This window comes from Gigantopelta aegis, chromosome 6 (genome assembly GCF_016097555.1).
Source record: "Gigantopelta aegis isolate Gae_Host chromosome 6, Gae_host_genome, whole genome shotgun sequence".
NCBI classification, from domain to species: Eukaryota; Metazoa; Mollusca; class Gastropoda; order Neomphalida; family Peltospiridae; genus Gigantopelta; species Gigantopelta aegis.
Window position 1 is genome coordinate 51,274,645 of NC_054704.1, and position 24,227 is coordinate 51,298,871.

The following is a 24,227-nucleotide window of genomic DNA, read 5'->3' on the forward strand; positions in this document are numbered from 1 at the left end:
ATAATATACTGATTTCTTTTAGTAACTCGAGTATATAATATCTATTTCTAAGAGAAAAGATCATTTCCACAATGACAGATCAATATAGCCGATTAATCATAATCACATAGGTTATAGCTGGAATATTTAATCATAATCATATGAATGGTTTACTTGGAACTTCTACCTCAAACCAATACTTATATGTATCATTAAGGGCCGTTTTCCATATGGAATGGTATTTTGGCGAGGCGAGGGCGTGGTTAAGAAAAACTGTGCCGCACATATGAAAATCCAGCTATTGATAACCTCAGAATCAATTTTTTTAAAGCTTCCACGCCTGCACCACGCCAAATTTCACACGGCCCAAACATTAATGATATCATTATCGATACTCAAAACAAGATCTCTAAGATATGTATAATAATCATTTGTTGAGATACCAATCGTGTGATAGCCCATATGCATTTGTATAGAGAAAGGCTGTCTTGTGACAGTGATTCATGACTGCATGCCATCACAGTAGTATATATTCCATTGAGCTCTATATCCTGTGCATGTCTGGGTTTTCTAGGCTAGTCATGGGAGTTTCAGTCCTCCTGCCGGCGGTGCAAGAGGGACGAAGTACCCGGTTATGGATCTAGGGAGTGGCGGTCCTCCTAGGGATGAGCGCCCGATAGTGGATCATGGAAGCAATCACGACTTTGCCTAAAACGTCATTTTGACTCTGTCTTGTACAGAAACATGGTTTTAATTACGGTATACGGTTTTGTCATTCAAATTTGTGACTTTAAAAGCTGGTGAAACTACCAGCAGTTGTCGTCATGCCCCGACCTGCTTGTGATTGGGAGCACCAATGGTCCGGATCTATAGATCTACATGCCAATTAATTTTAGTAAAGGTACCATCAGTGCAGACGATGGCAATTAATGACACCAAAATTGCTCCACCAAATGCTGTTTTTACAGAATATGTATTGTATTCTACCTCTCGACTACTAACGTATGTTTAGTATGTCTGAATTCCAAATAGTATTCCAGTCTGAAACTGGACAAACATCAAATGCTACCGGCCATAGATTATATCGTACAATTACTGTATATTACACAATGTACGATATATAAAACGGGAGACCAATATTCGCCTTGTTTGCCTTTCTCTTTTCTTCTTTTATTATCATGATTTTTTTTTTAATTCCATAATGTTAACGTTTGTGTTTAACCCTTTAAAAACCGCGAAAGACTTTGGATCGGGCAATCTCAATAGAATAAAAAGGACATACAAAATAGTTAGTGTTCTAAGGGTTAAAGGGGAGTTTTAATGTTCTTGAAGCAAAATGGACACAAGGCTCACATTGGGAGAGTTCCATAATTTTAATAGCTTATTTTAATTGTTTGTACATTTTGTAAATATGTAACATAACCCTATTCAGAAATTACGCGATTGCTGTGGAAAGCATGATTAGGCGATCTGACAATGTCTAGGCTTGTTTTAGTAGCATTTCGCAATATCGGACAACGCTGTCGAAAAGCTTTTGGGGTATTTTAATGTTTGTATTTGATTTTGATTTTGATTTTGTCACTGAATAAAAGATCGGACAAAACAGCTCACTTGTTTGTTTGTTTGTTTGTTTGTATTTTTGTTTTTCAGAGGTTTGGGGTAGTCTTGGTTCTGAACAAATGGGGCGGGGCGTAACCTGGTGGTAAAGTGCTCGCTTGATGCGTTGTCGGTGTTGGATCGATCCTCGTCGGTGGGCCCATCGGGTTATTTCTCGTTCCAGCTAGTACACCGCGACTGGTATATCAAAGGCCGTGGTATGTGTTATCCTGACTGTGGGATGGTGCATATAAAAGTTTCCTTTCTGAGACTATTCGTACTTCTGAACAAGAAAAGCCAAAACTTAAATCTTCAAATGATGGCATAACTAAATAAATAAACAAACAAAAGTCATGAGACGAATAATTAATTTATCACCTCTTAACAACCATGCACCATAAATAAATACTACACCTTTAATAAAGGTGGGATTAAAATGTGTTTTCAGGCCCATAGGAACAATATCTGAAGAGGGTAGCACTATCTCTAGTGGGGTTCACCACAAGCCAAATTTTTCGTCTTCATTTATATAAAGTAGGACAAAAAAATACACACCCAGTGTCTTACTGGCCTGGTTTTAAGAATGAATAAGGCTTCAAAATGATGACAAATAGAGTCTATATATAAAACTATATTTTATGGATCTCGGACGGTTCAAATTTCGACCCAGTGATAACAAGATCCGAAGACGGAACATTGTCCACTAAAATGTAATACTGAAAAGGAAAATGTTGTTGATGATGATGATGATGATGATGATGATGACAACGATGATAATGATAATGATGTTCACGACTATGATGATGGTGATGACTATTTTAAAATATATATATATTAAAGTAAAGGACCACGATTCACTTGGTCCAATGTTATCTGTTATTTGTAAAAGCTTTAAGTTTTTAAACATATTCTTCGTGTAAAACTGAAGAGATATGCTGCGGAACTGAATTATGTGCTACATATATGTCTGGTATATCTACACTGCCATTACCATCTACACTGCCAGAATTTTGTATAGGACTGGATCCGTGCCGTATAGGACTGGATCCGTGCTGTACAGGACTGGACCCGTGCTGTACAGGACTGGACCCCTTGCTGTACAGGACCGGACCCCTTGCTGTACAGGACCGGATCCTTGCTGTACAGGACCGGATCCTTGCTGTACAGGACCGGATCTTTGTTGTACAGGACCGGATCCGTGCTGTACAGGACCGGATCTTTTCTGTACAGGACCGGATCCGTGCTGTATAGGACCGGATTCTTGCTGTACAGGACTAGACCCCTTGCTGTACAGGACCGGATCCTTGCTGTACAGGACCGGATCCTTGTTGTACAGGACCGGATCCGTGCTGTACAGGACCGGATCTTTTCTGTACAGGACCGGATCCGTGCTGTATAGGACCGGATTCTTGCTGTACAGGACCGGATCCTTGCTGTATAGGACCGGATCCGTGCTCTACAGGACCGGATCCTTGCTGTACAGGACCGGATCCGTGCTGTATAGGACCGGATTCTTGCTGTACAGGACCGGATCCTTGCTGTATAGGACCGGATCCGTGCTGTACAGGACCGGTTCCTTGCTGTACAGGACCGGATCAGTGCTGTATAGGACCGGATTCTTGCTGTATAGGACCGGATCCTTGCTGTATAGGACTGGATCCGTGCTGTATATGATTGGATCTGTCTGGTACAGAACTCATTTCGTTCTGTATTGGACTCGACCCATTGTGTGAAGGACACGATCTATATTGTGTAGGACTCGATTCATTTTGCACAGGACTGGATCTGTTTTCAAAACGACTGGGTATCTGCGTGCCCCTCGCTCTGTTCTGGTCTGCGTTACCAGCTGGAATGGGCGACAACGCGAAGCCGACCACAAAAGAAGTATTATGTTATAATGGTGGACCACGACTGGTATATCAAAGGCCGTGGTATGTGCTATCTTGACTGTGGGATGGTGCATATAAAAGATCCCGTGTTACTAATGGAAACATGTAGCGGTTTCCTTTCTGAGACTATTCGTGCTTCTGAACAAGAAAAGCCAAAACTTAAATCTTCAAATGATGGCATAACTAAATAAATAAACAAACAAAAGTCATGAGACGAATAATTAATGTATCACCTCTTAACAACCATGCACCATAAATAAATACTACACCTTTGATAAAGGTGGGATTAAAATGTGTTTTCAGGCAGGTAGAACAATCTGGTGGGGTTCACCACAAGCCAAATGTTTCGTCTTCATTTATATAAAGTAGGACAACACAATAAAAACACACACACACACACACACACACACACACACACACACACACACACACAGTATCTTACGGGCCTGGTTTTAAGAATGAATAAGTTTTCAAAATGATGACAAATAGTCTATATATAAAACTATATTTTATGGATCTCGGACGGTTCAAATTTCGACCCAGTGATAACAAGATCAGAAGACAGAACATTGTCCACTAAAATGTAATACTGAAAAGGAAAATGTTGTTGTTGATGATGATGATGATGATGATGATGATGATGATGACAACGATGATAATGATAATGATGTTGACGACTATGATAATGTTGATGACTATTTTAAAATATATATATTAAAGTAAAGGACCACGATTCACTTGGTCCAATGGTATCTGTTATTTGTAAAAGCTTTAAGTTTTTAAACATATTCATCGTGTAAAACTGAAGAGATATGCTGCGGAACTGAATTATGTGCTACATATATGTCTGGTATATCTACACTGCCATTACCATCTACACTGCCAGAATTTTGTATAGGACTGGATCCGTGCTGTATAGGACTGGACCCGTGCTGTACAAGACTGGATCCAATCTGTATAGGACCGGATCCGTGATGAATAGGACCGGATCCGTGCTGTACAGGACCGGATTCTTGCTGTATAGGACTGGATCCGTGCTGTATATGATTGGATCTGTCTGGTACAGAACTCATTTCGTTCTGTATTGGACTCGACCCATTGTGTGAAGGACACGATCTATATTGTGTAGGACTCGATTCATTTTGCACAGGACTGGATCTGTTTTCAAAACGACTGGGTATCTGCGTGCCCCTCGCTTTGTTCTGGTCTGCGTTACCAGCTGGAATGGGCGACAGCGCGAAGCCGACCACAAAAGAAGTATTATGTTGTAATGATGGATGCGCTACATGGTTGTCTGTGACACCATTATTCTCACAGGTGTTCATAACGTGGTCACGTGGTGGTGATTCCCTTTCTGTTTGGTCCTCCGCAAATTTGGCATAGCTGTCTATGTGTCCATCTGACGTGTCTTCGACAGACGGACTGTTTGCGCGGTCATCCACGGGTATCAACTCCTCTGATTCATAACTCTCTCCTTTACCCGAGTCTTTTGTGTTTTTTTCGTCTTTGGTTGTTGTAATTAGTGCGTACGTTTCTTCCTGCTGCCAAAACAACGAAACAACATTCAAAATCGTATTTGTTTCTATTCAAAAGAGAAATAAATGGACGTAGAACAGTAATTTTGTTTTTACTGTAACATAATTAAAAAATATTCAAAATCTAATTTTGTTTCCATTGTAGGTTAACTCGAAAAGTAAAACAGTCAGAATATTATTTCTATACAGAATAGAAATAACAAACGTATAGGCCTACCTTAGTCTTATTTATACTTGTTTCAGGGACGATGGAGTCGGAATGGGTGCTCTGAAACAAAAGAACCACCATACATTTGTATCTAAAACTTTTACATCACACGATTTAAAATTATACAAACAACAGCGGCTTTAATATTTCCATGAATGCACCAATGTGCGCTAATACATACAACACATACTACACACACATATATATATATAAAAAAAAATTAATAATAATAATAATAAAATATATAAATATATATATATATATGTGTGTGCGCGCGCGTGTGTGTGTGTGTGTGTGTGTGTGTGTGTGTGTGTGTGTGTGTATTGTGTTGTGGCGTTTAAATTTTCTGAAGCTTTATTCTGTCAAGCCTGTCCTGGAAGAGTGGCAGTCCTCCTACAGGCGGTGCAAGAATGATTAACTAGTCTTGTGTCGAGCTGCATAGGTCATACACACTTGACACTTGATTTATTTTAAAGAATGACCTATCACTTCAGTGTGAACATGGTCAGTGTACACTGATTGTGCACTACATGTTGTTCGGGTGTAATGATCAGAAGCCAACAAGAAAAACTATATTAATTTACAGAATTGTGGTAATTTTAATCTTTTAAATTTCACCCAGAATTAATTTTTTTAAATTAAAAACATTTTGATTTCTATACGAAAGTTTTAAAATATACTCATTTTCAATTTTATATTGTATTGTATCTTTTCCACAGTTCTTTATACACTGTTTCTACATAATTATATAAATTTATATTTTTAATGTAAATAATCATACTTATATACTTACCTTTGTTTTACACCAAATAGCCGGTGTATTTTTGTGCTGGGTCCTCGTTAAATATTTATTCATTTCATTTTCTGTACAAATGTTATTAATCACCTGGCGTATCACATACACAAATACGCACTAGTTAATGCACAGACGCACACACATACACAGACAGACACACACACATACACACAGATACAAACACACACATACACACACATACAAACACACACAAACATACACACACATACACATACACATACACACACATACATACAAACACACACAATCATACACACACACACACTCACTCAGACACACATACACTCACTCACACACACACTCACACACACACACACACACACACACACACACACACACACACACACATACATACACATACACACACATTATGCTATGTTAAATAATTTGCATTTACCACGTAGTTCCGAATATGAAAAGTGTTTGTTGGATATGATGCCGGCGGTATGTTCAACTTCTTCTTTACATTGCGGTATACCCTGAAACACAAACACAGTAAGTAATAACTATATTGTAACAACCCTAGAAGAAGAAGAAAAAACTTTAAAAAAAACCCTACTAGTCGGGCAGCTTATTTCCAGATTTGCGAATAATGTGGACATTCTGGACAAAAGCACCAAAACATCGCGAGCATTTGTGAGGGCTGAGATATTAGTACTACTAAGTTTGTTTGTGGAGGCCATATCATATATCTTGGATAAGTGGTTCCTATTAAAAGTTGAAAACTAAGGCATTGTGTAACATGTGGACAAAATTTGGTGCATTTGTCCTGAACGTCCACACCATTCCGATAAAATAATCTGCCCGACTTACATTGTATGATTAAATACAAGGCACAGTAACCTGGCACAGTAACCTGACGTAGCTTAATAGGCAAACTACCTGTATAAATTATAAATGTTTAACTTAATTTCCATGCTTATGTGCACTTAAGATTTAATTACTCTCACCTCAGCTGTCTGGGCTGCCTGTGCATGGCAGTGGACTAATGACTATTAGTTGTAAGTGGTTAGTGAAATAGAAGTCAGCGTAGTGGTCTTACACATCCTCCATTTCGCTGTTAATTATAGCTTTGGGTACTAGCCGGTACAGAGATGCGACCCCAGTACCCACCAGTCTTAAAGCCGATTACATAACCACTACAGCACCACTTTTATATACATGCCCATGTTGTTGGGGTTTTTTTTACCTGCACACCACTGGCCTCGGTGGCGTCGTGATTAAGCCATCCAACATAAGGCTGGTAGGTACAGGGTTCGCAGCCCGGTATCGGCTCCCACCCAGAGCGAGTTTTAATGATTCAATAGGTAGATGGAAGGCCACTACACTCTCTTCTCTCTTTTACTAACCACTAACAATTAACAACTAACCCACTGTTCTGGATAGACAGCTCAGATAGCTGGGGGGGGGGGGTCTGTGCCCACGACAGCGTGCTTGAACCTTAATTGGATATAAGCACAAAAATAAGCTGAAATGAAATGAAATTACCTGCACACGCACCATACCATCAGCGCGGTAATTAGTAATGCGCCACCTGCTATTCCAGCAATTAGCTCGGGTCTTAAACCTGAAATTTAAATTACACACAGATTTAATAACATCTTCCACTGTTCAACATGTATACTACACAGTATCAGGCACGACGAGTGGGGGGGGGGGGGGGGGGCTGACTGAGATCGAAGGCGCAAAGAAAAGTATCTAAGGGGTTCGGCGGTATGCTCCGCCGTACAATTTTGAAAACTAGATGTCCTGATATGCAATTTCCTACATTCTACAAGTAAAATTCATCTCTGTTTTAAGATTTACTACCAAATAATTTTTTTGATTCAGAATTATTGGGGTGGGGGGGGGGGGGGCTAGTCCGACACCACCCACCACCATCAGCCACCCATCTCAGTCCCCACCCCCTGCTCCGCTGTGCTGAGTATATTGTATTTCTATATCGAAATTACCGTATATTAGACACAAGGTAGTCATAGATGGCAATTTGCCGAGGTGTACTGTTAAACTAACATTCCAGTCTTTTCTTTATATATATATATATATATATATATATATATATATATATATATATATATATATATATATATATATATATATATATATATATATATATATATAAGATAAAGACTAGAAAAGACTATATATAATAAAGAAAAGACTAGAAAAGACTATATATATATATATATATATATATATATATATATATATATATAGATAGATAGATAGATAGATAGATAGATAGAGATATAGATAGAGATATTTTATATTGTGATAACGGTATCACATTTTGTAACATTTAAACATGTAATGCTTGGCATACACTACATCGTATACTTCTGTCGTTATATCGCGTACTTCACCTTATGAAGTGGCGTAACAAAACTGCTATTAGATGTATTTGCCCAGCAATATAAATACAATACAGTACAGTACAGTACAGTACAGTACAGTACAGTACAGTACAGTACAGTACAGTACAATACAATACAATACAATACAATACAATACAATACAATCTTTATTGCAACGTTTTATGTATATACAACCGTGTCCGCAGATTCGGCGCACTTGGTATTTTGCTTAAGTATGCTTAGGAACTTGTCATGTTGTCGGTGTTTTTAACGAATTAAAGTTCAATTCCTTTTTCAACGGTCAATCAAGTATAAACATATGTATTGTTAAGGGTGCAATAAAAAACATTATTAGAATTATCAATAATTATATCATAATTTCAAAATAAATCATTCACCTGTTTTTGTGTATATAAACGCGAAGTAGGTCAGCCTTATTGATATTAAGAATATTAAAACCAGTCTAAAAAATACCTTTCCCGCATTTTTTAAATTATAGTAAACGGTATAAATGTAATTATTTTCGTTTGGTTATTTTTATTTAAACTGAAAAAGGAAAACACAGACAAATGCAAACAAAACAAAGTTTCACACCTTAATTGACAGTCATTCCAGTTCACAATTGTCACATTGTTATAAGAAATAAAAGCGAAATAAAATCCACGTGTGCACAATCTACCCGAGAAAAATTAAATCCATGTAGGCATCTTAGCCATGAATGACAATGAACATGTATGCATCTGCAGTACTGTGCCACTCAAGAAAACGATTCCGAAACTGATCATGAGATGGGTCATGTGTGATCGTTAATTTTCATAGTAATATTTTTAACAAGACAAAACAAAAAAGTACATCATTCTGGGACAATAGTGTAGCGTTTATGGGCAGTCTATGAATAGCGGGGTCAACGATCCACATCTACTGCGCCAAATCACCGGACATGCAAATCGTTTTGGATACAAGAAGGTGCCTATATTTATGCACCATTTTAAAATGTTTAATTACTACAGACATAAAATAATTTGTAGTGTATTTCAGATTATGCACTGCTTCATTGGTGAGAGACACATTTTATTAAGTATTTCACAGTGTTCACATAGAAAATGGTCCTTGAATGCTTAGATGCGCCGATACACCGGACAGCACTGTATATATTAGGAAATTGTTTAATTGGCGTGACTCGGAAGGTGTGTGCCAAGCATAAACAGTGGAACATTTTACAGTTTGACTATCAGTGATTACTCACCTGGATATTTCACAGATCCCACCACTGCGACAGTAAATGGGCTCGCACCTGCTCGTGATGCAGCTCGGATGGTCACTTTGTAGGTGACGTCACCCTTTAGACCGCCAATGACGTAACTGGTAGCAGTGTTGGGCACTGTCACGTTGGTAGTTCCGTGAGGATCTATAATTATAACAAACTGTAAATTATTTCAGGATGATCAATTCCTCTTTTTCTAAACAATGGCATATCAATTCCTTTAAAATTGTATAGGTAACAAAATTGAAAATAAATAAAGCTTACATTTTTCAAAGAAAGGTGACCGAATGAGCAAAAAAGAAAGAAATGATTTATTTAACGACGCACTCAACACATTTTATTTACGGTTATATGGCGTCAGACTTATGGTTAAGGACCACACAGATTTTGAGAGGAAACCCGCTGTCGCCACTACATGGGCTACTCTTTCCGATTAGCAGCAAGGGATCTTTTATTTGCGCTTCCCACAGGCAGGATAGCACAAGCCATGGCCTTTGTTGAACCAGTTATGTATCACTGGTCGGTGCAAGTGATTTACACCTACCCATTGAGCCTTGCGGAGCACTCACTCAGGGTTTGGAGTCGGTATCTGGATTAAAAATCCCATGCCTCGACTGAGATCCGAACCCAGTACCTACCGGCCTGTAAACCGATGGCCTAACCACGACGTCACCGAGGCCGGTCCGAATGAGCAGGTCTTGGACAGAACTCTCTGGCGAAGTCAGAGGTTGTGCCCACGATAGGCGTGATTGAACAGTTCTCTGTGAAAGCATGCTACAAATTGTCCACACCCACACAGGCCATATGAGTAGGTTTCGCTTTTGAAGTTGCATCAAAACTACAAGACCACATATAATAATTATCGTCAATTTGAAGTCTGGTTCGATGCAAAAGAGGTGTAGTGACATAATGGGTTTGTCTTATTTATATTTAAATTTGTATTACCTGAACATATCTTGTTTGCTGCTGTTTCGCAGAAACTGATGACATAGTGTGTGATATAGGGTTGCGATCTGCGACATGACGGTTTATCCCACGTGACACCAAGACTACCGCCTTCTTGAAAGGGCGACATCTTGAACTTTTCGGGAGGATCTGGGAGTTCTGTGAGCACAAAGGACAACAAACAAACATTAGTAGGCCAACAAGACAAATGTTTTAATATTTCAAAGTAAAAAAGGTAAGCATACAGAATTGTAGGTTTCTTCCTGCTCTACACAGTGAACTTCACATATCCAGTTTGACACAATTTACAGGGTGTATACTACCAAATCAAATCCCATAGACGACAATAGTAACATATGTGGCTAAAACTCCTACCTGCAACGTATCAACCGACATAAACGCCACGGATATAAATACTACCACCCCTTACACTTAAAGTGAATCAGAAAAAAATGGGGGTCAAGCCGCTCGTTTCTGAGATAACGGGTAGCGTCTATGACTACCCTAGTTTCGCACAAAATTCGAGTACTTTTTTTTACAGGTACCCCATACATGTTTCAAGCACAAGGCTACTTGACACATTGGTACTAGATGAAATAAAATTGCAATTTTTTTTTACCCAGATGAAACTATTATTTTTTACAACCAACACACTCACATTTATAACCAATCACAGGACTTGTGGTGTTCACTTCTCTATCAAAAGTTCGGTGTACCTCGCACTTTGACCCAGCCGGAAGTTATTTGGTTTAGTACTACCTATACTGATAACATACATTTTTCAAAAAGTGTCCAGCTATGTGTCTTTATGACAACCAGGATCTGGTGTATTCTGACATAAACTGACAACCTCACTGAAACTGTTGTTTCTACAGTGCAACCTAATATAATGTACACCTCAAAAAGCATATATATTGCATATAGTTTTGTACAAATGCAATATGTCATATTAAACAACAAAATGTTTTAAAATAAAACTTCTGAAGATATTTACTTTCAGTTGGGTGTGTGTACTCAGGTATATATGTAGAGACAACAAAGATAGTCAGAGTACCTCTACCCCTTTAAAGAATTCCATTAAAACACATGCACTTGATTGACCCCTAGATTATGAAGACCTTAACAGGCACATCAAAGAAATATCAGTATTAAAATTTAAAAAATACACTGTCTGAGGAAGGAAACACAAACATGACTGTACCTGTATGAAGTAATGACTTAATGTCCTGAACATTAGTGTTGGGAGGAAATCCTGTATGCTGGGTGTGGGTGTCTTCAAGTTACCAGGTGTGCGAATTTCAAATCCATCGGCCATGCTGATTTTCATAATGAACCATCAAAACTATTGGCAGCCACCAATATTCCTGACTATATTTTATTTATAGCCTACTGTAGTTGGAGGTTTTAATAGTTGTGATATCTGGAATAATCATGCAGCTTTAACACATTTATTTTTGATTAATTACTGAAAAAAAACTATTTTTAAATGACAAAATTACCCGAACATCTATTTTCTTGCATTATTTTCTAATCCGGATGAATACAATATGTACATTAGATGTATTCCTACAATCTGTAATCCAGCATTTTATTTAGCTAGTAACATTAGGTAATACAGCTTTAACAATAAAATAAATTATCAACTTAATCCAAGGCAGATAATCAGATCTGAAAAAATTGGTTCTGAATCTAGTATAAACTCAAAATGCTTTTCATGAGAGCTAACTAAGTGATTATTAAAAAAAAAAATTTATCTGCAGATCTAAGTATATGTTTAACAACCTTATTGTTGTGTACAAATAAGAACAGAAGGCACAATAGTGACAACAAATTTAATTATGTTTTTGGTAAAGTTTTTCTTAAAATTTACTTTAAATTTTGCATAAAACTACAAATTTGTCTAAAATATAACTTAGCACCCTATAAATATGTCAAAATGACAATAAAAATCAACTTCTTTACAAATTTGAGTTTTCAGAATTTCATACATAAAAAATTAACAATGTTAATGGAAATTAAAGACATTAACCCACTATTGGCACATGCTATTTTTAATATAAAAATAAATTGCTATTAAAATCTTAGTTCAGGTTGCTTATATATAATACCATATTTAAGAGCAGTTGTATATGGCAAGTCAAATACCATGTAAAAAGAAATTATTGAAATCTTTACAGTATGAATTATAGGCCAAAACCAACTTTTCTTCAGTGCTAACTTTGATTCAAACTCCATTCAGAGCCATGTACAGAGATTATTGTCAAGGTCAAGGTCATTGTGAACTTGCATGATCGAGTGATGGCTAATTTATCAACCAGTATGGTTTAATTAAATAAAATGACAAAATCATAATATTTTTTATTATGCACTGAATATGTGCTATAGGGTGTATACTACCAAATCAAATCCCATAGACGACAATAGTAACATATGTGGCTAAACCTCCTACCTGCAACGTATCAACCGACATAAACGCCACGGATATAAATACTACCACCCCTTACACTTAAAGTGAATCAGAAAAAAATGGGAGTCAAGCTGCTCGTTTCTGAGATAACGGGTAGCGTCTATGACTACCCTAGTTTCGCAAAAAATTCGAGTACTTTTTTTTACAGGTACCCCATACATGTTTCAAGCACAAGGCTACTTGACACATTGGTACTAGATGAAATAAAATTGCAATTTTTTTTTACCCAGATGAAACTATTATTTTTTACAACCAACACACTCACATTTATAACCAATCACAGGACTTGTGGTGTTCACTTCTCTATCAAAAGTTGGGTGCACCTCGCACTTTGACCCAGCCGGAAGTTATTTGGTTTAGTACTACCTACAATGCTTCAATATATCTATAAGGGGGTGTTTGTTCTTTGGATCTGATCCACGGGGAGTTACGTGCTATCCATGCCTAACCACACTCCTTTGGTTTTATTTATGTACAATAAGAAATGAAAAATATCTCTTTAAAAATGAATTATGATGCCTTGATATTGCTCCTTTAAAAAGAGTTCGTCTTTAATGGTCGTGGTTTTCTTTTTTCATTAAGACGATTTGTACTGGTACTTACTTGCATGCTTGTAATACTGGTAGGTACAGTCACTCCACGATATCCCGCTACTGACGATTTCGTTCTTCACGTTTACTTCTCGGGAAATACCAAACTGGTATGTGTCTAATTTACCACGATGAGCGGAATCTTGAAATTCCATTTGGAGGTTTGAGCGATTTGTCGGGACGCTTATCCAGTTCAAAGGATTCTGTAGAATATTAACACACAGGGTTATTGGTTCAGTGCTTGAAAATGTATCTCTGGATTGAGAATAAACTAAACCGTATCTAAGCTCTAATATTGTTTGAAGCCAGATGCTAAATTTTAGCCTGAACCTGAAAATATACTTTTATGCGCAGTCCCTTAAAATGCGATATTTTGTTTGGCGCCAGAAAAGACTTCTTCTTCTTCTTCTTCTCGTTCGGTTTCATATGCTCACTAAACCCTAAGATGCTTTTTTCTTCTGGTCAGATGTTTTGCCTGATGTTTTGCAGGAGAGGGCAGCTTTGAGGAACGTGTTCTGGTGTCTGAGATCCACTGTTGCAGGGACATTCTCCTGCATGTTCGAGCCTTAGGCGATGGAGGTGAGCCTTTAGTCGACAATGTCCAGTCCTGAGTTTGAAAATTTGGACTTGCTGTTTTCTATCATGTTGTGCATTGGAATCGGAAAATCTGGGACATTTTCATCAAAAACAATTTATTATTTTTACCGAAGATGAGCAAACGTATTCAATGAGTATAGTACCGTCCTAGATTTCCACTTGATTCCGATAGTCTTGTGATATCAACAAGGATCTACCCAGATTAGGTGCCCCATTCCTTAACATGACCCTTTTCCAGTCATCATTCAATTATAAAAAAAAGAAACAAAGCAACAACACGAAAATAAACAATATATTCTTTGAGAGAAAGATTCTTTAGTGTTGTTTGGGGGGTGGGGGGTGGGGGGGGGGGTGGGGGGGATTGCGATCAGTTTTCCTTCAAACGTAGATCACTTGCCCCAAATGTGCATTTTTACTTTTGGTCAGGTCTTATTGAACAAGAACACAATATTAAACAAACAAACAAACAAACTCATTTTTTTAGAGTCAGGAGGTTCCTTTGATTTTGCAAATACTGACCTTGCATCCAGTTCCATATACCAGCTGTTGACACCAATATACAGTGTACCCAACAGTAGGCCACATGTTGTTTGAGGCTGGAGTCCATGACAGAAGATATCTGGTAACACTTGATGGCGCTTCTAATGGTTCTGCTTCTACCAGGAATGACTCTGGGAATGGTGGCTCTAAAACAAAAGACAACATTTACTAATGCTGTTTTCTTTTCGCTGTTGCCTCTCTTGCTTTTGCAGTTGCTGCCCCGGTGATTGCTGCTGCTGCAGGTTCTGTTGTTGCTGCTGTTGTTGCTGTTAAATTTCAATTTGTTTGTCAGAACCCATCTTCTGTGACGCTTCGTCTACTGTATGATAATAAATAGCATATTGAAAGAAAGCCAGTTAGATCATATTGGTAATAAAATGAGTTATTGTTTAAAAAAAAAAAAAAAAAAACCCACCTTAGAATCAGGCACACAATTTGGGGTGAAATTGAAACGAAATTTTCCGACATCTCTGAGCGCCAGGGGGTTTTTTTTTTTTTTGGGGGGGGGGGGGGGTTTAAACGCCACAAACATTTAACACAGAGACAAAGGCTTTTTTTATTTTGGCAATTACAAACATGGATGATGATAACATGAATGGTGAAGCCGCAGTATTTTCATTTCGGTTCGGATTAGGACAGGAGGACCGTGCTCCACGCTTGCTGTCAGTTGAGCAATCTTGAGTATCACCCGATCCCGGAGTACGAACCGAGTAACTACCAGCCTCAAGCCCAATTGCATAACCACTACACCATCGAGGCCGGTCTGAGAGCCAGAACCGGCCTCTGTGGCGCAGTGGTTAAGATATCGGACTACAGGCTGGTAGGTACAGGGTTCGCAGCCCTGTATCGGCTTCCACCCAGAGCGAGTTTTAACGACTCAACGGGTAGGTGTAAGACCACTACACCCTCTTCTCTCTCACTAACCACTAACAACTAACCCACTGCCCTGGACAGACAGCCCAGATAGCTGACATGTGTGCCCAGGAAAGCGTGGTTGAACCTTAATTGGATATAAACACGAAAATAAGTTGAAATGAATGAATGAGAGCCACAGTTGCATGTTAAGTACAAAGACAGAAATTGTACATTAAAATGGTGCTTTTCCATATTGCCTCTTAGCTAACACCGTGCTACCATGATAATTTAAATAACGAAGACATTTAGTTTTCTTCTAAAAACACTAACTTTTTTGCACACTAGGAATAGACAAAGATGAGAAGTCAGCAGACTGTCCAAATTCGTTTCCTGAATATAGCTGGACACGATAATCCATCTTCCTGGACAGAGGTATCGTTATCATGGTGATATTGCTAACAGCTCGTGATGTGTGTCCATTCCAGTGGATTAGCAGACGATATTCCAGGAGTTTCCCATGCTTGTCCTTGTCATGCACGGGCTGAAGAATAACAGTATACATTATTGTGGTGACTACCGATATATCTACCTGAGGTAATGTTTGTTTAGTTTTTTTTAATGACACCACTAGAGAACATAGATTTATTAATAATCGGCTATTGTATGTCAAATATTTGGTAATTCTGACAAATAACATGAATAGGGGAAACTCGCTACCGTTCGCCATTAGCAGTCTTAAACGACGAAGAATGTTTGTTAGTTGTGACAGTGACCAACAAGACTAATGTATCCTTTATGGGTGTATACTACCAAATCAAATCCCATAGACGACAATAGTAACATATGTGGCTAAAACTCCTACCTGCAACGTATCAACCGACATAACGCCACGGATATAAATACTACCACCCCTTACACTTAAAGTGAATCAGAAACAAATGGGGGTCAAGCTGCTCGTTTCTGAGATAACGGGTAGCGTCTATGACTACCCTAGTTTCGCACAAATTTGAGTACTTTTTTTTACAGGTACCCCATACATGTTTCAAGCACAAGGCTACCTGACACATTGGTACTAGATGAAATAAAATTGCACATTTATTTTACCCAGATGAAACTATTATTTTTTACAACCAACACACTCACATTTATAACCAATCACAGGACTTGTGGTGTTCACTTCTCTATCAAAAGTTGGGTGCACCTCGAACTTTGACCCAGCCGGAAGTTATTTGGTATTGTACTACCTTATATGCCGGAGGCGGGACGTAGCTCAGTGGTACAGCGTTCGCTTGATGCGCGGTCGGTCTGGGATCGATCCCCGTCGGTGGGCCCATTGGGCTATTTCTCGTTCCAACCAGTGCACCACGACTGGTATATCAAAGGCCGTGGTATGTGTTATCCTGTATGTGGGATGGTGCATATAAAAGATCCCTTGCTACTAATCGAAAAGAGTAGCCCATGAAGCGGTGACAGCGGGTTTCCTCTCTCAATATCTGTGTGGTCCTTAACCATATGTCCGACGCCACATAACCGTAAATAAAATGTGTTGAGTGCGTCGTTAAATAAAACATTTCCTTCCTTCCTTCCTGCAATTTTTAAGATGTTATCGACTAACAGAGACTTTTTAACGACTGTAATTACATATTAAATATATTTTTCTGCATAAAATATTAGTGCCTGTATATTAAACGTGTTTCTGGTCGTTCTAATATTTGTACTAGGTTAAATTTCATTTTATTTCCTAAAAACTAATTTCGTACGTACGAAATTATTTGAAAACAAAATCCAGTTTGGGCTTCTTACAAATATTAAGACGACAAGAAACACATTGGATATAAAGACATTGATATTCTAAACAAGAAAATACATTTAATATGTAAGCTTAATCGTAGAAATATTTTATTAGTCGGAAACATCTTACAATGCAGCAAACTCAGGAATGTCCGTTTAATAATTGTTTATATAATTAAAGAAGAATTTTAGTTTGTTATTATCGTAATTAAACTTAAATTAGCGTCGGGGTTTTCCTAGGACTATAGCTAAACATATACATGTATATGTAAATGCATCTTCACAGATATACCTTAAAGAAAATAGTGACGTTTCTACAGTCATCGTACAAATCACAGTTCTCTTCTATAAACGCTCCTCTGGTTACTTCCGGTGGGGGTGCTGGCACTGCAAAAAGCAAGGTTCGTCATTAGATATATTAGACTTGAAATATTACATTTCTGTTGATTGAAATACGTAGATTTGAAATAGAGAGACAGAGGAGTTCTATTGCCACATAAGGTACACATAGTAGCTTAGTGTAGTTTGTAATTTTGCATCTTTTAAAAAAGAAAGAAAGAAATGTTTTATTTAACGACGCACTCAACACATTTTATTTACGGTTATATGGCGTCAGACATACGGTTAAGGACCACACAGATTTTGAGAGGAAACTCGCTGTCGCCACTACATGGGCTACTCTTTCCGATTAGCAGCAAGGGATCTTTTATTTGCGCTTCCCACAGGCAGGATAGCACAAACCATGGATTTTTGTTGAACCAGTTATGGATCACTGGTCAGTGCAAGTAGTTTACACCTACCCATTAAGCCTTGCGGAGCACTCACTCAGGGTTTGGAGTCGGTATCTGGATTAAAAATCCCATGCCTCAACTGGGAGCCGAACCCAGTACCTACCAGCCGAGGCCGGTTGCATCTTTTAATGGACTGTACATCACAGAACTCGACGTCTTTAATATACCAGTCGTAGAGTACTGTTCATCAAGGAAAGGAATGTTTAATGGTGTCCATAAGCGTGCGTGACAGGGGGACAGGAGGGTAACTGACCCCTAGTGCTGAAACAAATCCTCAAATTCGTGCAAAAACGTGCTAACCTGAGGCCTTTTTACCATTATTTTCATTATTTTTCCCAGCAAAATTAGTTGTAATTCATGTAAAAATATGTATTGGTTCGTTTGCAACCCTATATAGCTGTTTAACAGTAATGTTAATATGAAAAACGGTTGTTATTCAGATTTGGGCATTTTCGTTTAATTTTGGCAAAACCCCGCCTGCCCCCTACAAAAGTGGGATCCCGTACGCCGATGGTGGTGTCTAAGCACCTTTAAACTATTGCTATTTGGTGTATACCAGGGCTATTTCGCCACTATTTCGTCCAAAGAGAGAGAGAGAGAGTGAAAGTCGATCGCTCTACCACTGAGCGACACCCCGCCCTCAATTAGGTATTTCAAAACCCGAACCCTCCTAGAAACTTCTTTTGCTACATTTTAGAACCCACCTCTGCATAATTGTCTGCACACGTGTCTGTTAGAGTGTCTTTTTATATATTATATTTACCATCACCAACTGTGGTTGCATTGACCATTGTCCAGTCGCTCCAAAACCCTTGAGGTACAGGTTTAGAAGATACTCTAAAAGTATACACTGTTCCAGGGACCAAACCGCAAACACGGGCACTGTACTTCTTCATGTTGGATTCCTACAATAAATAAAGAGAAAGTCAGGGTTATGGCCAGCTTTAAAAAAAAATGGGAGGGGTCAGTTGAAAAGAAATGAAACACACACAAAACAAAACAAACAAACAAAAAAACAAGAAAACAAAACCGGCACAAAAATATAGGGTCTTCTGTAATTAAAGTAAAAGTTAAAGTTTGTTTTGTTTAATGACAACACTAGAGCATACTGATGTATTAATCATCGGCCATTAGATGTCAAACATTTGGTAATTGTGACACGTAGGTGAAGTCTTCAAGGGAAATCCTCTACATTTCCCATCAGCAGCCAGGGATCTTTTATATGCACATTCTCAGAAACAGGGTATCACATACCACGTCCTTTGATATACCAGTTATGGACACTGGTTGGGACGGAAAAAAGACAATGAGAAAACCCTCTACCGACTGAGCTAGATCACACACCTAATGTGCGAGAAAACAGTATCAAAGTTTATTTTGTTTAACGACACCACTAGAGCACACTGATTTATTAATCATCGGCTATTGGATGTCAAACATTTGGTAATTTTGACATATAGTCTTAGAGAGGAAACCCGCTACAATTTTCTATTATTTCTGCACAGACAGGATGGCATATAACACGGTCTTTGGTATACCAGTCGTGGTGCACTGGCTGGAACGAGAAATAGCCCAAATGGGCCCATTCACGGGGATCGATCTCAGACCGACTGCGTATCAAGCGAGCTCTTTACCTCCGCGAGAAAAAAAAGTTATAATTTTGTGTTTTTGTCTTTTTAATGTCACCACCAGAGCAAACTGATTTATTAATCACCGGCTACTGGATTTAAACATTTGTGACACGCATGTGCTAGTGTGATTTACCTCTGAGTTGCAGCATGTCCTCCATTTCGTGTCTGTGTCCCATTCTGATCGAAATTCCAGTCTAAATATTTTGTTTTTCCTGTGAGGTGTCGAGTCCTGCCAGTGTACAGACACGCAAGTGCTTGTTGATGCATTGATCACAATACCAGTAGGTGGCGCTGGTTCCACTTTGAGAATAATATATTAATAAATATGGCATTATTTTCAGTACGTGTAGCTCCCATTCCCCCATCCTCCCCCCCCCCCCCCCGAAAAACTTCTGGAAAAATTATAGAAAATTCAACTAAATTTTCTTCTTAACCGTTTAAGGAGTTTTAGATTATTAACTACTCAGTTGCACACACACACACACACACACACACACACACACATACACACACACCAACAAAAAATCCTAGCTACGGCCCTGGTAATAATTGTATCGGTTTAATACTAGTCTTATCTATAATACTTTTTTTGTATTTGAAATAACAATATATTTTGTAATATTTCAATTTTTTAAGAACAATAATATATTGTTATACATGTATGCTGTTTTCCACTTAAAAATATAATAATATCAATGCCTATACTTTATATGATGCATTCATTTATTTATACTTATTTCGGTGCTTATATCCAATTAAGGTTCAATCACGCTGTCATGGGCATACACACCTCAGCAATCTGGGCGATCTGTTCAGGACAGAGGGTTACTGGTTTGTGGTTAGTCTGTGTAGTCGTCTTACACCTACTCAGTGAGTCGTTAAAACTCGCTCTGGGTGGAAGCCGGTACCGGGATGCGAACCCAGTACCTACCAGCCTTAACTACGATACCACCGAGGCTGGTATTTATTATTATTTTGTTTTAATTCTTCAATATATATATATATATATATATTGTTTTGTTTTAGTTTTTTATTATTATTTTTGTGTTTTTTTGAAGGATCAATAATTGAATTGGTTTTCTCATTCTTTAGCTCTTTTATTTGTTGAATATTAATTTTATATTTTACCTTATTAAAAAAATAAATTGGTCATCAGTTGTACACAAAACACAAAATTAATCGTGACTGCTAGCGCTCGACCTTCTGAACATGCCCAGTAATTAGAATCTGAGCATATGTCGTTACCATAGTAACGCGAGTCGATGACGAATTCCTCTGAAATCGCTTCAGCCACCTTCGAACTGAAAGACGTCGTCCAGTTGTAGACAACGATCACCTGTAACTTGTAGACTGACCCAGGCACGAAGACGTCGCCGCCGCTGCTGTGACGGCGCCACGTGCACGACGTCAACGTCTGATCCAAGCAGACGGACTGCGTGCCGTTGCTGAAAGCAAGCGTAACTGTCAGTTGATTCTCTAAAACGTATTCTTGATATTTTTCACTTTCAGCCACATTTACCAAAACCGTTATTAGCAAAATATAGTTTAAAAAGTTAAAATTTGTTTGGTTTAACAACACCACTAGAGCACATTGATTTATTAATCATCGGCTATTGCATGTTGAACACTTGGTATTTTATTTTTACTCGTAGTCTCAGACGCGGATCGGGGGGGGGGGGGGTCGAGGGGGTCTGGACCCCCCCCCGCTCGTGACCAACAACAAGGATTTTGATAACGGGAATATACTTCAAATCCATCTAAAGCTATCTTCAAATATGAAAATTTCCTATCGAGGGGGGGGGGGCCTTCAAAGGCTCAAGACTGGACACACACACACACACACACACACCCGCTAAAATTCCTGGATCCGCCCCTGAGTCTTTGAGGAAAACCTATAGTTTTCTATTTGCAGCATGGGATCTTTTATATGCACTTTCCCACGGACAGGACCGAACTCTCCATTAACCTAGTCATTACTAACGTTTGTAAATTCGTCTATGTTTGCTACAGAAAAATGTCTATCATTAAACCAACTGAATCCCCTATCAAAAAAAAAAAAAAAAACGTTTTAATTATATATGGCGTCTGACATGTGCCGTATCCTCCCCCCACCCCCCCCCCCCCCCCCCCCCCCCCCCACCCCCAATCTAATTGATATTAACTGTTGCGTCGTGTTGTGTTGTATTTCCAGCTGGTTTCATAATTTGTATATACAGATCACAATTTAGTTAAATAGTTTGTGTTATAAACTGTTTTGTTCTCATATGCTGTAAGGCATACAGAAATAAAGTAAATAAAAATGAATTGGATTGAATTGTAGTGAAGTGAAGTGAAGTGAAATGAAGTAAAGTTAGATACCATTTAGGCTATCTTATGAATCGATTTAAGACGTATATAACGAGCGAAAGCGAGATGGAGAAGTTTTTGAACAACAAGTTTTAAGACAAATCATATCTAACAGACGGGAACGCAGTATTCTATTTCTTATATATTCTCAAATAAATGTCTTTTTCAACTAAATAGATAATAATACATGAGTGGCCGTTAGATACCATTTATATCACAACGAGTTGTTTTAACATGTATCTAACGAGCGAAAACGAGTTTGATACGTTTTTAAACAACGTGTTGTGAGATAAATGGTGTTTAACGGACATGAATGTATTATTCTATTTCTTACATATCTTCAAAACACAGGTTTTAAGCAAATTGTAACATCTTTTTCGACTAAAAGATATTTACAATCCTTTACACTTGTAGCTGACTTACGCGTCACAGACACATGATTGTCAGGTTAACTATACATCACAGTGTAATCGATTTCCATCGTGTTGTTTTTCATTGGATATATGGCATTGGTGACCTGGTCATCACCTAGGAGCAGCCAGTCGTATGTCTTGAAATTGTTAACACACGTATGGTGTTCTCACCAACGGGTGTGTAAAAAAAAATGTCTTTACAACCCTTGCATTTGCAGTTAACTTATATGCGTCACAGAGCAATCAATTACAGGTTAACTTTTACGTCACAAAGCAATTGACTTCAAGGTAGTCCGGATGGACGTTGAAAGTGTGGTTCTTTCTACGTCCGGATCTTGTTACATACCCTATATATAGCCTATATTCAAAACTTGTGGCACCATATTTCAACCGTTTCTCAACCGAAATAGTGCAACAAATGGACACACAAATAAAAAAATGTGTAGCCTACTTTACTCACAAAATCTCGATTAAAGTACTTGCATCATTATTAACAAAATAAATCTTCAACGACAACCTTAAAAGGTATTCCCACCATTTTAAATTTGCTAAGTAGAGGGAAGCAACTCGTCGTGCACGTTAAGAGAAGTATTGACTTATTGTGCCCCGTGCACTAGACTTCGACGGTGCTTTCTTTCACTGGATGGTATGGCATTGGCGACCAATGAGTGTTTAAGAAAAACAATGTTATACTTGCTTATGTAGACCGATTCTCCAAACTAGCACAGTGCTGAACCTTTTACTGTGAACAGACTTCTGGTCGAGAGTCCAAGAGCAGATCATGATCTCCCAGTCATACACACGACAGCTCACGTTCTTAACAACCACGGGCCGGTCTGAAAAACAGTACTCTATAGTCTGAAAAATAGTACTACAGTGCTGTAGTCTAAAAATAGTGTTTTTAAGCTCTATCTCCCTCTTTAGGTGACATATCTGATTATTACTGTTATTTAGTAAAGTAGGGCTAGTGAAATTATAATCGTTGCTAGTAAATATGTATATTTTTTAAATCGCTGATCCCATGGCTAGTGGATTTTATATTTAAAAACAAATTCGAGAATCCCTGATATTGTAGTCTGAAATAGTAAAACCTATTTAAAATATGATTTTTAGATACAAGATGTTTGTGGTATATTATGTTCCTATGCACAACGGAATTTAATGTGTCTTTGTATAATTGGTATCACTATTCTGTACATATATCAAGTGATTAATTTTAACACAAAAGATAATAAAAACAACTATTGGCAGACCGTCTGGAAAGGGTTACCGGCCTCGTTGGTGTCGTCATTAAGCCACCGAATATAAGGTTGGTAGGTACAGGGTTCGCAGCCCGGTACCGGCCCCAACCCAGAGCGAGTTCTTAAGGGTCCAGTGGGTAGGTGTAAGGCCGCTACATACTCTTTTCTCTCACTAACCACTAACAACTAACGAACCGTCCTGGACAGACATCTCAGATAGCTGAGGTGTGTGTGTGTGTGTGTGTGTGTGTGTGCCCAGGACAGCGTGTTTGGACCTTAATTGGAAATAAGCACGAAAATAAGTTGAAATGAAATGATATCAATGTATTGCATTAATACACCCTTTGGCGCAACATACAGCATAATATAAACATGTAA

The 24,227-nt window shown here is 38.3% G+C and overlaps 1 protein-coding gene across 1 annotated transcript; it reads right to left on the reverse strand.

The window, feature by feature from the left end:
- Positions 1-1,932: 1,932 nt before the first annotated feature.
- Positions 1,933-21,823, reverse strand: LOC121374602 (leukemia inhibitory factor receptor-like). The gene is made up of 14 exons (XM_041501707.1): positions 21,783-21,823; positions 21,095-21,294; positions 19,983-20,149; positions 18,982-19,123; positions 17,720-17,814; positions 15,967-16,177; positions 14,761-14,927; positions 13,658-13,847; positions 10,588-10,746; positions 9,625-9,786; positions 7,513-7,591; positions 6,422-6,503; positions 5,217-5,267; positions 1,933-5,005 (listed from the first exon to the last, which is right to left on the reverse strand). The coding sequence occupies exons 1-14, from the start codon at positions 21,821-21,823 to the stop codon at positions 4,244-4,246; spliced, it is 2,508 nt and encodes an 835-aa protein (XP_041357641.1). The 3' UTR covers positions 1,933-4,243.
- Between the last annotated feature and the right edge of the window lie 2,404 nt (positions 21,824-24,227).

Bases quoted from the DNA above. Each gene is read 5' to 3' on its own strand.
- LOC121374602 (XM_041501707.1), bottom strand. From the start codon at position 21,823: ATGACTAGGTTAATGGAGAGTTCGGTCCTGTCCGTGGGAAA. The intron at 21,295-21,782 runs GTGCATATAAAA...GCTTGCTTTCAG, and splicing joins TCGGTCCTGTCCGTGGGAAA to CAACGGCACGCAGTCCGTCT. The intron at 19,124-19,982 runs GTAAATCACACT...TATTTATTGTAG, and splicing joins GGACATGCTGCAACTCAGAG to GAATCCAACATGAAGAAGTA.